A 12,820-nucleotide genomic window follows, 5' to 3' on the forward strand; every position below is an offset into this window, starting at 1 on the left:
ATAAAAATCAGCTTCTTGGGAACTCTTGCTTATGGGTGGTACCATTTTCGCAGGTCATAATGGTAGAGGAGAGTAATGTTCACTGGATACTTAAGGACGATTTAAAAAATATGAACTAGGTCACAATCATCTGGTATGTTCATTAAATCAAAAATATCTAGAGAGAACCATGCAAAATGAAAGAACTTTAAGTGTTGTATCATACTCCAACTATAGATACTGTTAACAGTATGAAAAACTTGTAAGGGTGTTGAAGGGTATGTTGTGCTGAGAAATACACTGACAGACAAAAAAATCACAACATCCAAAAATAATTAATGTAGGGTAATGAAATTTCGATCCGTGTTTAGTGGAAGGCTTTTGATTATGCTATCACTTAAATCCACTGCGTCAGTTAATTATGATACATTACTCATAGAAATTTCGTACTCATTCATAACTTAAGCAAAAATATTATTGTCGTAGAATACATGCCACCCTACTGACGCCAGTTTTGAGACTATTTTTTCAAATTACTGTTCATGAGAGCTTGCTTTGATACTCTGCTTCTTTATTTAGTCTCTCACTCTCGCTCTCCCTCTCTACCTCTCTCTTTCTCACTGCATCTGACAAGCCCCGAGGAGAACTTCAGCAAAGGAGTTCATACACCGTGTCTGGGACGCCTCCCACCACCACTTCATTACTCTCCGCAAGAAATGTTGCTGAGGACGGCCGGGGCGCCGCCGTTTAATGTACCCTTTTCTCATAAAAAGCCGCATACCTGCCACGAATGGGGTCGCCGGTGAAACAGTACGATATTAAATTCCTCGAGAATGTTATACTTCGCAGTAATGACTAACCGCTGCGATTGTACGTCTGGTGAAATATGTAGTACCACCCTCTACCAATGACGTTTATTAAGGCATACCCAATATTCTCTTCGCGCGGAAAGCACATGTTCTTCTTCTCTGAAACGTCCACCTCGCGCATTTTAATTCTGAATTGTGTTTCATTCCTGTTCGCTGGTGTTCCGTTTTCCGAAGGTGAGGTGGATACACATACTCGAATCACTTATCCATAATGTTTTTTATACATATGATCATCCGTGATTCACTAAATACTGATTTAGTCTTAATCGAAAGATTATCTACTTGTGAATCTTACAGTCTTCCATCCGTCGTATGTGAACGTTAAATAAAGGTTGAAGCAGCTAAGACATCAAATACACTGATGGGAAAAAATTAAGGAGAAAAGTAATTTTCGCGTGATGTGACACTGTCAAGCAACATAACTCGATAGAACTTGGACCATGCATAGAAAGAACTGCTACAATGTAGTACGGAAGGTAAGTGAGAGAAATACGCAATGTGATGGACAGAAATGACATTTTTATTCAAACATAGTAATTACAATGTCGTCAGCGGGATTCATGATGGTCGTCTAGACATTGAAAAACGCCGGATATGGGTCTCAATAGGGTGCGTTATCATCACGGACAGCAGTGAATGTTCTGCAACGTGCTTCCATGCTGAGCAAACGTTGGTAAGGAGCTACGTTTCCACATAAGCGTGCAGCATAATTACTCTCCCACGCAAACATTTGGGGTTGCACTCGTCTGGTATGAGACATTTCCGGGAGGGTCCACTGGGGGCTGAATCGCACAATAACACTGGGTTCGGTGTGGGGCGGCGGTGGGGTCGGTGGACTGCTGTGGCCTGTTGTGAGGTTGTGGACCACTGAGGGCTACGGCGGGACGAAGCCTCTCCATCGTTTCTAGGTCCCTGTCAATACACTATACACTATGCTAAGTATAGCCCTATGGCACTGATATAAATAATTATCCTACACACTATAAACTAATACTTGCAGTCGTACGTATAACTTCTAAGATTTCTCTTTTACTCAAGGAATACTTACTAACTTTCAGCTCGCTCCAATGACAACAGATTACATTCGAAATCGGCGGATCTTCAGTGCACATGTTTCGGTAGCACCTTCTGACACAACAAAAACTTCACATACTTCGCAGAAGAAAACGAGCACTCTTTATTCGTCATACAGAGTATCTGTAGTCGCTTTCGAAGAAATAAAAATGTCTATCCAGTTCTATAATCAATATTCGGAACAGTAACATCGAGGTTAACGATTAACGAAAGTAAGGAAGCCTCACATGTAAGTGAAATTTGATTTCGTGGACGTATTACGTGCCACAGTACGGCGAACAAGTTATGGAACCCTAAAGCAAGATAGTGTCTTAAAACAAAACAAGATCGTTTAATGACATCAGGTCATAATGGTAAATATGTTGAATTGGTGGGATATCACAGGACTGTCAAATTAGCATTTAAATACAAACTGAAAGGAAAACTATAAATGCGCAGACAGATTGACTCGTTTTTTGAACGGGACACGTTTTTTCTTAGCTTCTAGGATTTCAGTAAATTTATCTTACAGTCTTTATTTTGATATCGAGAAAGTACTCTACCACACCCAATCATTTTGTCCTTCACCAGGATAAGACTATTTAGCAATAAAAGTGGCACAGTGGTTGAAACAATGACCTAATATCGGCGAGGAACATCAGATCGCAATGATTTTGAGGTTATGTATCTTTATTAATTTACGTCTTATTATTGGTGGTTACGACTCTTTCGTCAGTGGTACTGTTTATTCCAACAAAAAAGAAAAAAAATTCCCTTGGCCATATAGTGACAGAAACGAAAACATTAAAGAAGGAAAAGGAAAACGAAGTACAGGTCGACGTGGACTTCCATTTAAGACTTGGTGGGGTTCCAGAATGGACTGCATCGAAACACTTCACCCGTGTGGTGCTTTGGAAACTGGCGCTGCTATATGAAAGCAATTTTCACAATCACTCAAAGCCCGTGTGGCGAGCTCTTAACGCGTTTCATATAACACCCAGGGCAACTACGGCCGGATCAGTTCCCACCCCCTGCTGTTCGCGCCTACTCGCCAGGTTTCGTTGGGGAGAATATTTTCTCGTCCATTTGTGCTCTTTTTCCTCGGCCCATGGAAATTCGAATAACTTGCGCGTCGGCAGAGCAGAATAAGCACCCGCCAGGGGAATACGGCCCTCCCGCCTCTCCGTTATTTACGTCTGTCCCGCAGAGGGTGCTGCTTGCGGAAAGGCATGAAAGCGCCAGATCTCGCCTTCTGCCAGCCCCCACGCCAAGCCGCGCTCGCGTGAAATATACAGAAAGTCACGCCAAGTCTCGCGAGTTATTGATACCGAAACAGCTCCAGCTTTATAGCGGTAGGAGGCAGCCACCGTTCTCTCTCTCGTGTCAATCGCCAACGAAAACTGAAAGGTAGAAGAACTGAAACGAGAGATTCATATCAGATTAAATCGCTTCTCACCACGTAAATATCGAAATCGGCAAAAACAACATTAAGTTTAAAAGTATTAGTGTTGTTAACCATTATAAATTAATATTTATATACCTACGACGTATTTTGGAGAACTGTATCTTCACCAGCAGGTGAATACATGTAATGCAAATCTGAGCCCTGACGCGTTATCGATTGCGCTAAGTTATGATCGAGCCGTCATTCGGTTGTTATGAAAAACATGAAATAATGCGGTGCGTATACAGTGAGATTCAGTTGTCCTTGCCGAGGTTGTTTTATACAACCCGCAAAGCTATATCTAGCCTTCCAAAACCACGCGCGATAGTTTCATATTCTCTCGATCGATACTCGCAACCTAATAGTCCTACAGAAATAAAATGAAAAAGACCTTTTGTAGGAAATATAATGTAGTTAAATTTTGCAGTGGGATACGTTATCTCTGAAGGCCACGGTTTTCCAGTTAATCAAGAGAAACTTGTAAAAGTCTTTAAACGCACCTCCACCTCACACTCATTCCTCACCAGTCAGAATTTCTATAATGCTGTTCGTGGCACTCCCTCCTACCAACGTACAAAAGTTTCCGTCTATGCGAACTATTCCCGATATTCGACCGTTTTTGGTCTCTATTGATTGGACTATTCCTTAACATTATCAACTGAAACGTGCGAGGGAGAGCAGTGAAAGAAAAACAACTTTTGAAAACGTTACGTGGAACCTATTTGCGCTGACTATTCGATCCAAACATAACGCTTACAAATATAACGCTGACGAATACAACTATATAAATGCTTACTTTATGCTGTTAAAACTCACAAAATTTTTAGGTAAGGTTACACAAACGTCAAAGTGCTAGACTAAGCCGATGGCTTAATAAGGCTAGTGAATAAAGGCCAAAAAAGTCGAATGTGGGAAATAATTAGAGAGAGTGTCATCGCAAAGTACTAGAAATACTGACCGGTGAATTTGGGAGTCGGGTGCGTTTAAAGATCACTTTTATAAGTTTTGCTTGAGCAGTTAGAAAACCGTCCCTAACTCGCTTCAGGAAAATGCCAGGATGGCTTCCCATTCTTCCCTGATTCGATGGGATCGATGACTTCGCTGTTCCCTTCCCCAAATCAACCAACCATCGAAATCCATGCTCTGCGTCTAAAACGTATACCAATACAAAATTTAACAACATTAAATTTTTTTTTACATAAAGTTCCTGTCAATTTCTTCTGTATGACGTATAGTTCACACACAGCGAATGAGAGAATATGGAAACTGGTGGTTGGTTTTTGAAGGCTGAATATAACGTTACGGGTTGCATAAAACGACTCCGGTAGGAGCAGCTGAATCACCGCGTGTACAATCGATGGACAGAGTAAGACAAAGGAGGACAGTCACAGAGTGAGACGGGTGCTGAGTAAGAATTAAATCTCTGGAAGTAACTATGGTCACCGATAGAGAGAGAGCAGCTGCGAGACTAGCCGTCCCTCTGTTCAGACAGACGGATAGAGCGAACTCTGCGACTGGAGCGAGTCGGCCAATACTGTGACGGGGGCCTTGTCTGTTGGTAGCAGAGCCACATGCTTAGATTACAGTGCGTGGCAGACACCACGGATTGCACAATAAGTAACGGTTCCTGCCGTACAGTGTGCCATAACCTAGTCTATTTTATCTCTATCATACATATTCTAAGCAACCTGATGAAGTAAAAAGGGAACTTGATATCTTGGAAAGAGTAACTACTAACAACGGTTTCAGAGCGCAAAAATCATTGAACTAATTGAGCGGAAAGTTGAAAACGACCATGTAGATATAACCGATTAAATAACACTAGCATGAGAAAGTAATAAATACAAAAGGATTAATTTTGCCAAATCACCATGCTTAGGTACGGTCTTGGATAAGCTAGGACAGCTATTCAAGAAAGCCGACATAGGGATAAGTTTTTACACAGAAGAAAATCAGTACAACACTGGTAAAACCACCAGTTTGCGAGATTAGGGTATACAGAATAGAACGTGGCACATGCACAAAATGATATATTGGACAAACTGGATGGGATTTCAGCTACAGGTTCTTTCAGCGACAGCTTTAAAGTACATAATAGTCACTCGGAGAGCAGCACCTCACAGTTGGAAACATTTAAGTAATAATGAAAACGGTGAGCGGTATAGATCAGCTCTTGCAAGCCTAAAAGTAGAATAATGAACATTCTAGAACAATTACAGCTAGATTAAAAATCATCCTGACGACTTACTTAATGCTCCTCAGACTGATTTAAGAAGTAGAAGATTTTTAGGTATATTCCACTATTTTATGAGCAAATGACAGAAAATAAATAGGGACAAATTACCTTTTCCATCTGATGTGGGTTTATTACCCTAAAATTACCCTTATTTCATAGTATTTATGGTGCTTACGACGTTTCCATTTTGAAACATGGGAGAATCATATGCGCTACCATTTTTTTACTTTCTTCTTTACTTTATTTCTTTCTGGAATCTCTTAAGAGGTGTATTTTGCTAGCACTTCATAAATGGTATGTAACAAGTTTTATCAGAGCTCCGGATGTTTTTTATGATACTATAAGTTTTATACGTGATAACGAGGGAGGATCAAGCTCAATCCCCACAGAATTTATTTTTGTAAATTAATTATATCATCTATACTTCATTTTACCCTGAGACTAAATCTTGTCGTATCTAATCTATTTTAGCAGTGCACCACATTATTGCAAAACTACGGTTTACACTTTTATCGAAAGCATTTTAACCTCGTTGCATTCTATTATTGTATGCGTTTGTATGACTGCATTTCCCACGTGAGGGCTTGGTAAGAAGACATCCCGTATATACGATTTACGACCGTCATATGAGCGGTGGATGGGCTGTCAGCGGTACAGTTTTCCGCTTTTCAAGCGAGTGAATTAAACAGAAATGATAATGAGAAACAGAAACAAAATTTGATGATGTTTTGCTTTATAAATGCCAATGGCCTTGCCGCTATGGTAACACCGGTTAGAGTCAGATCACCGACGTTAAGCGCTGTAGGGCTGGGCTAGCACTTGGATGGGTCAATGTCCGGTCTGCCGAGCGCTGTTGGCAAGCAGGGTGCACTCACCCCTTGTGAGGCAAACTGAGAAGCTACTTGATTGAGAAGTAACGGCTGCGGTCGCATAAACTGACGTATGGCAGGGAGAGCGGGGTGCTGATCACATGCCATTCCATATTCTCATCCAGTAACGCCTGTGGGCTGAAAAAGACACGGTAGCCGGTCATTGGATTTGGGCTTTCCAAGGCCTGTTCGAACGGAGTTTAGAGAGGAGAGTTTGTTTTTTAAATGAAAAACCAAAGTCGAAGAGCTAAAAAATAAAAAGATATACATTGCGAAAACATATATCAGGAAGGTGGAATTCTTCCGACAAAAACACCGAAGCACTGCACTTTCACTTAGAATCTGATCGACCTGTACTGGGGTGAGAAGTATTGCCGGAGGAGAGAATATTTTTCTTAGTGATGAGGGGTGTGGGTGGAAAGATATGGATCTGTTAGGTGGGAAAACTATGGAGGTAGGAGTTGTGATGGATGTGGGAAACACAGTTGGTGGGAAAGACAGAGGGTGAGGAGTAGTATATTGTGTGGGTAGGGCAGTTGTTACAAGAGGATACGCATGGGACTGGATGGAGGGGGAAAAGGAAGAGGAGCCCTGATGTGGAGTAGGATAGTTGGGGAAGAGTTAAAGTGTTGAAAGCGATAAACGTCAGGTGGTTATATTCCTTTGGGATATGATATTGAGTGTGCGTAGGTGTAAGGCCAGAGGGCTGCGTTTGTGAAAGAATGGCGTTTTATCTACACACCCTTGGCCCGAAAGCCAATGATCGTGCCATTTGGATGTCTGATAAGTCGCTCCTTTTACGCATTAGAACGACTGAACTGTTTCCCGCATACACGCGACACGCTGTATTTACCCTCCACTATTGTTGCTCCCACTTACGTTCCGAGAGTGGTTATTTCACGTTGACGTCGTCCATAGACGGTCGTTACTTTAATGTGACTAGACTGTTCATAAAATGTTCATATCCACATGTTTTTGCTATGGCGCATGTGTTCTCCAAGTGTTACGTAGTTTAACTGTTTAAGATCCAAAAGATTTTTGGAGGGAAATAATTTTCTTCGAAATAAGCGGTTAGCTATGCTGCAAATGAGCATTGTGCACGGTTCGAAACAAATTTATTTACTCGAGAAACAGAGAAATTTGAACCAGGCTGGAAAAAAATCCATTGAAGTTAACAAAAACTATGAGGGTGAAATCTTTTTGCGCGTCATGCTACTTACTATATTTAAAGATATCAGCAAACCCTCGGAGGTTTTCAAACTCCTACTTCTACACGTTTAAGACCATGTTACGATGACTAGTCAACTCTGAAAATGTGTCCAGACTTTTCCTGATTTCCTTGAAGACTTCTCGCAGCGGTTGTATCTCAAAGGTTTGCAGAGCGTGTAGTCCAGCTGGGGCGCATTCAAGACATGACGGAACTGTCGAAGGACGCGGTCACTGATTGTCGCCTCTTGAGCAGCCTGTTTGTGTGGCCAGGCTCAGACTTCAGGCTCCAGGCGTCTTCTTGGCACCGTGTAGTGCTGAAAATCGGTACCACGTAACGTCATGCCACCTGAGGCATTCTTGGGACTGGAGCACCGAAGACAATAGAAATCTTTCCGTAGTCATATGAAAGGACCAAATTGTACTGAGCTATTGAAAATTTGACTATAACAGCGATAACTTGCTTGGCTTATAATATTTGCCTTATTACTGGTGCCCAAAATTAAAGCAACATACGAAAATTTTGTAGGTTGCGTTTATTTTGCCTGGAAATTGGTCGCATATTCAAAAAGGTCGAAAAACACTGCTCTATGGGACACAAATCGGGAGAGCGAGCAGGCCACGCCATGTATGAAATATCTTCCGTTTCCAAGAAAACATCAATCACCCGTTCTCTATGAGGGCCAGCATTATCGTCGAGCGTTACGAAGTCTGGACCACTGCACCTCGCAACAGCCACGCATGAGATCCCAAGATCTCTTCACGATATCTGTCAGCAGTTAAACCTTGCTGATTCACCCACACAATTTCGTGAGGAGGTATTCGAGTGGTACAGTAGCCCCTGCCCACGCCTTTAGGGATCCTCCTCGATATCGGTCTCTTTCCGCAATGTTTGGGTCTCGAAATTCTGTTCCACGTTCCCTCCATATGTGAATCCACCGGGAGTCAAAAATGATTCAAATGGGTCTGAGCACTATGGGACTTAACTTCTAAGGTCATCAGTCTCCTAGAACTTAGAACTACTTAAACCTAACTAATCTAAGGACATCACACACATCCATGCCCGAGGCAGGATTCGAACCTGCGACCATAGCGGTCGCGAGGTCCCAGACAGTAGCGCCTAGAACCGTTCGGCCACTCCGGCCGGCCGCTGGGAGTCACTCATCAGACTAAATCGGGACTCATCTCTGAAAAGAACATTGATCCACTGTTAGATCGTTCAGATGATATGTTGACGACTCAACGCCAGACGTTACCTTCGGTGAAGAAGCGTCAGAGGTACACATACAGCAGGTCTGTGACAGTAAAGTCCACTCTGCCGAAACCATCTGTACACCGTTTCTCTGAATACAAGATGTCCAGTGGATGCCGCGAGGTCAGATGCCAGGTGTCATGCAGTTCTGAGGCGGTAACGTCGTGCCCTTACAACCAATTAACGGTCCTCTCTTTCGGATGTCACACTTGGTCAGTCCTGCGCTTGTCTCTGAGATAAAGTTTCGGTCTCTATAAACTGTCGCCACATACGAGAAGCAACAGAACGATTCACATAAAGCCATCGGACCTCACCAGTTTGCGGCTGTCCTGCTTTCAGTCTTCCTATGGCCGTCCACGGCAGAGAGTATGGTAGGCTTCTTCTCTGTGCCATATTGCACATTTTGTCACTGTTTCACTGTGTACACAGCGATTGTGGATATGGGACTAGCTGGTAAACACTACCCCCTTTGATAGGTGCCCTGACGTCATCGTTACCTTGGTTGTCCGTTGACCAGGATGCCTTCTTCCGTGTAGAATACGGTTCTACGGACGCCTGCTGACAGTTTGTATGATTAAATCGTGAATTAGACACAGAACGGGGGAAAAGCGGTTTGTTGCTTTAATTTTGGACACCAGTGCTGTTCGAGAATTTTAGGAAAGAGTATCTCATCTACAATTAATGAGATCGTGTATAGAACAGTAGTGCGCCCAATCTTTGTGTACTGCTAGACTGTTTGAGGTCCCCACCAGGAAGACCGCGAACCAGTTCAGAGCTACTCCGATACATTTATTACCGGTAGGTTCGATAAACACGCGGTTATTATGGAAATGTTTAGTGAACTCGAATAGGAATCTTTGGAAGGAAGACAACTAACTTGTTCATGAAAATGTTCGAATAGTAAACCACAAATTACGATCATTCATGAAAACAGCAACTACCTACTACTATGGCGTTCATAGAAATTGCGTTTCAATTACTTTAAATAATGGCTTATAGATTTGTTTCACCGTATCACTTAATGGTTGTTGCTTGTAGTGTCAAAGAAGTGATACAAAACGTAATCACGACGTACTTCAGTGGTATTTACTAAACGTGTCACATTTCGGCGCTACAAATCGTTTGCGTCATCTGAACTAGTAGATAGTTTAATGGTTGACAAAGAGGAGCTGTTTTTCCGTTTTGAGTGATAGGAGACATTAGCTGGAGCTGTTACGGTGAGAGAAGACAGATGGAACAGGTATCTGCCTTTTTTTGGACGTTTTGTAATGGAAGTTTGTTTACAGAGAGAAGGGAGATTAAATTTAATTTGTGGTGGTCACGTTAAAAGATTTTTTTTCTTTGTGGCCACAGTATTAATCAGAGGTTCACCAGCCTGAAAATGCTGTCGAGGACTGCCAAGGACAGAAAAGGATAAAACGCTCTTTGATGGCCGATATCTGATGCTATATTCTTGAAGCGCCACACCTTTATTACAGCTGTCTTTCTCTCTTCCAATAAGAGAGTGATACCATTTAGACCTAATAAAGATTTCATGAGGGCAACCACAAACGTTTGTGGTGTACGCAGCTCGTCAAAGTGAACGTCTATAGCGAGGCGCCTTTATGTACAATGAATAGCAAGTGCAATATCTGATCAAAAGTATCCGGAATCTGTTGTGAAGATTAATATGGTATGCGTCCAACTTCTGCTTTTGTGACGGCTTCATCTCCGCTGGAGTAAAAATTTCTAGTTGGTGGCCGCTTCTTCTAAGTGTAGAAAAATGCAAGGTAATGCAAATGAAAAGGAAAAACAAGCCTTTGCTTTTCGAATACAGCATTGGCGGTGTGCTGCTTGACAGAGCCACGATGGTTAGATATTCACGCGTTACGTTTCAAGGTGATATGAACTGGAACGAATAGTTGAGGTCGGTCAGTAGACGAGAAGGCGAATGGTAGACCGGTTTATTTCGAGAATTTTGGGGAAGAGTATCTGCAAACAGTTAATGAGATCGTGTATAAAACACTTCCTCTTTAAATTTGTAGTGAAAGGCTTTACTCCCCTCAATAGCAATCGACACTTACGATATTATCAATTAAGCATATAGCTGATATCGTCACCAATGCCTTAGCCGTCGGAAAGGAAGTATCGACACCCACTCATGACAACAATATAACGACGTCGCTAACCACATGCACCCTCCTCTACACATAATAAAAAGACGACCGGTGTATAGATGTGCATATGTAGAGGCAACAGGAAGCTGACAAATTCACTGCATATTAAATGGTATAAATTCTAAAATAAACTGCTTTCGGTAAGTTTTATCACAATCTACACATTACTATAATCATATCGTAATTTTTGTGCTTGAGTTGTGGAAACCAGAGTATTACAATCAAAAACTGAAGTCGAGGTAGACGATGTATCAACGCAAACGCCATCAGTACAACAAATTAAAGTTTTTGATAAAATTTTAACATTGTGGAGAAAATTGAGTTTGCTGGACTACATGATTTGACTGATGGTAGCAGAAACGATAACTGGCTCCACAGTTAGTGGAACTGTGGCTCGACTTGTGGGTGACTGACCTTGACCTTGGCGGGCACGGAGACGGAGGGCAGGCTGGTGGCGTTGGTGGCGGTGGCGTTGGCGGGCGGGTACCACAGGCGGCACCACACGCGCTCAGGGCCGCGCGTCTTGGTGGCGCCGATAACGCGCACCACGCGCTCGTCCCGCGCGTCGTAGAAGGCCGAGAACACGAAGAACTTGTACCTGCCGGGCACACAGACGCAAGCACGCCATCACTGGTGCTCTGCTCCCTCACCAGAGTTGTACATAACTCCGTACTTTCTGTGGACCCTTGGGATAGCAAGCCTCCAATGAACTATAACTTTCCTGTTATCAATAAGCAGTAGCTTAAAACCTTAAGTCTGGACTCTGCAGGTTCTTGGAATAATGTAACAGTCACACTTCAAGTTCTGCAATGAGTTTATGCCTACAATCTGGTTTAATACCGGACGTATAAAATAATGGAATATACGAAAATCATTCGAACATTCAGTCACTACTGTCAAGTAAACCTGATGGAAAGGCAATTCAGTTTCTTTATTGAATCACAGAACATCATAATACAAGATCACGATCATATTAGCGCTCGTCTATATTGTTTTTTATACTCACAAACTGTTGTTGTTGTGCTCATCAGTACAAGGGCTGGTTTGATGCAGCTCTGCATGCTACTCTATCCTCTGCAAGCCTCTTCATCTCCGAGTAACTAGTGCAACCTACGTCCTTCTGAATCTGCTTAGTGTACTCACCCAGTAGCATCCCTCTATGATTTTTACCCTCCACGCTTCCCTCAGCACTAAATTGGTGAGCCCTTGATGGCCCAGAACGTGTCCTACCTACCTATCCCTTCTTCTAGCCAAGTTGTGCCACAGATTCTTCTTTCCGCCAGTTCTATTCAGTAGTCCTCATCAATTACCTCATCTATCCATCTTATCTTCAGAAGTCTTCCGTAGCACCACATTTCAAAAGCTTGTATTCTCTTGTTTTCTACACGGTTTATCGTCCATGTTACACTTCCATACATGGCTACACTCCATACCAATACTTTCAGAAATATACTTCGTGACACTTAAATCTATACTCGATATTAACAAATTTCTCATCTTCAGAAACCCTTTCCTGGCCATTGCCCGTCTACATTTTATATTCTATCTACTTCGACTATTATAATTTATTTTTCTGCCCAAATATCAAAACTCATTTACTACTTAAAGTGTCTAATTTCCTAGTCCAATTTCCTCGGAATCACCTGATTTAATTCGACAACATTCCATTATCCTTGTTTTGTTTTTGTTGGTGTTCATCTTATATCCTCCTTTCAAGACAATGTCGATCCCGTTCAAGTACTGTTCCAAGTCCCTT

General features: G+C 42.3%; 1 protein-coding gene across 4 annotated transcripts in view; it reads right to left on the reverse strand.

The window, feature by feature from the left end:
- Window positions 1–12,820, reverse strand: part of LOC126334765 (uncharacterized) — a 1,160,035-nt gene that overhangs the window by 73,543 nt on the left and 1,073,672 nt on the right. For all 4 annotated transcript variants that reach the window (XM_049997344.1, XM_049997343.1, XM_049997345.1 and 1 more), the window contains one exon: window positions 11,479–11,662. In XM_049997344.1, the coding sequence (XP_049853301.1) occupies window positions 11,479–11,662 (184 nt within the window). The remainder of the gene's footprint in view (window positions 1–11,478; window positions 11,663–12,820) is intronic.

The sequence above is a fragment of the Schistocerca gregaria genome, chromosome 2 (assembly GCF_023897955.1).
Source record: "Schistocerca gregaria isolate iqSchGreg1 chromosome 2, iqSchGreg1.2, whole genome shotgun sequence".
In the NCBI taxonomy this organism is placed as follows: domain Eukaryota; kingdom Metazoa; phylum Arthropoda; class Insecta; order Orthoptera; family Acrididae; genus Schistocerca; species Schistocerca gregaria.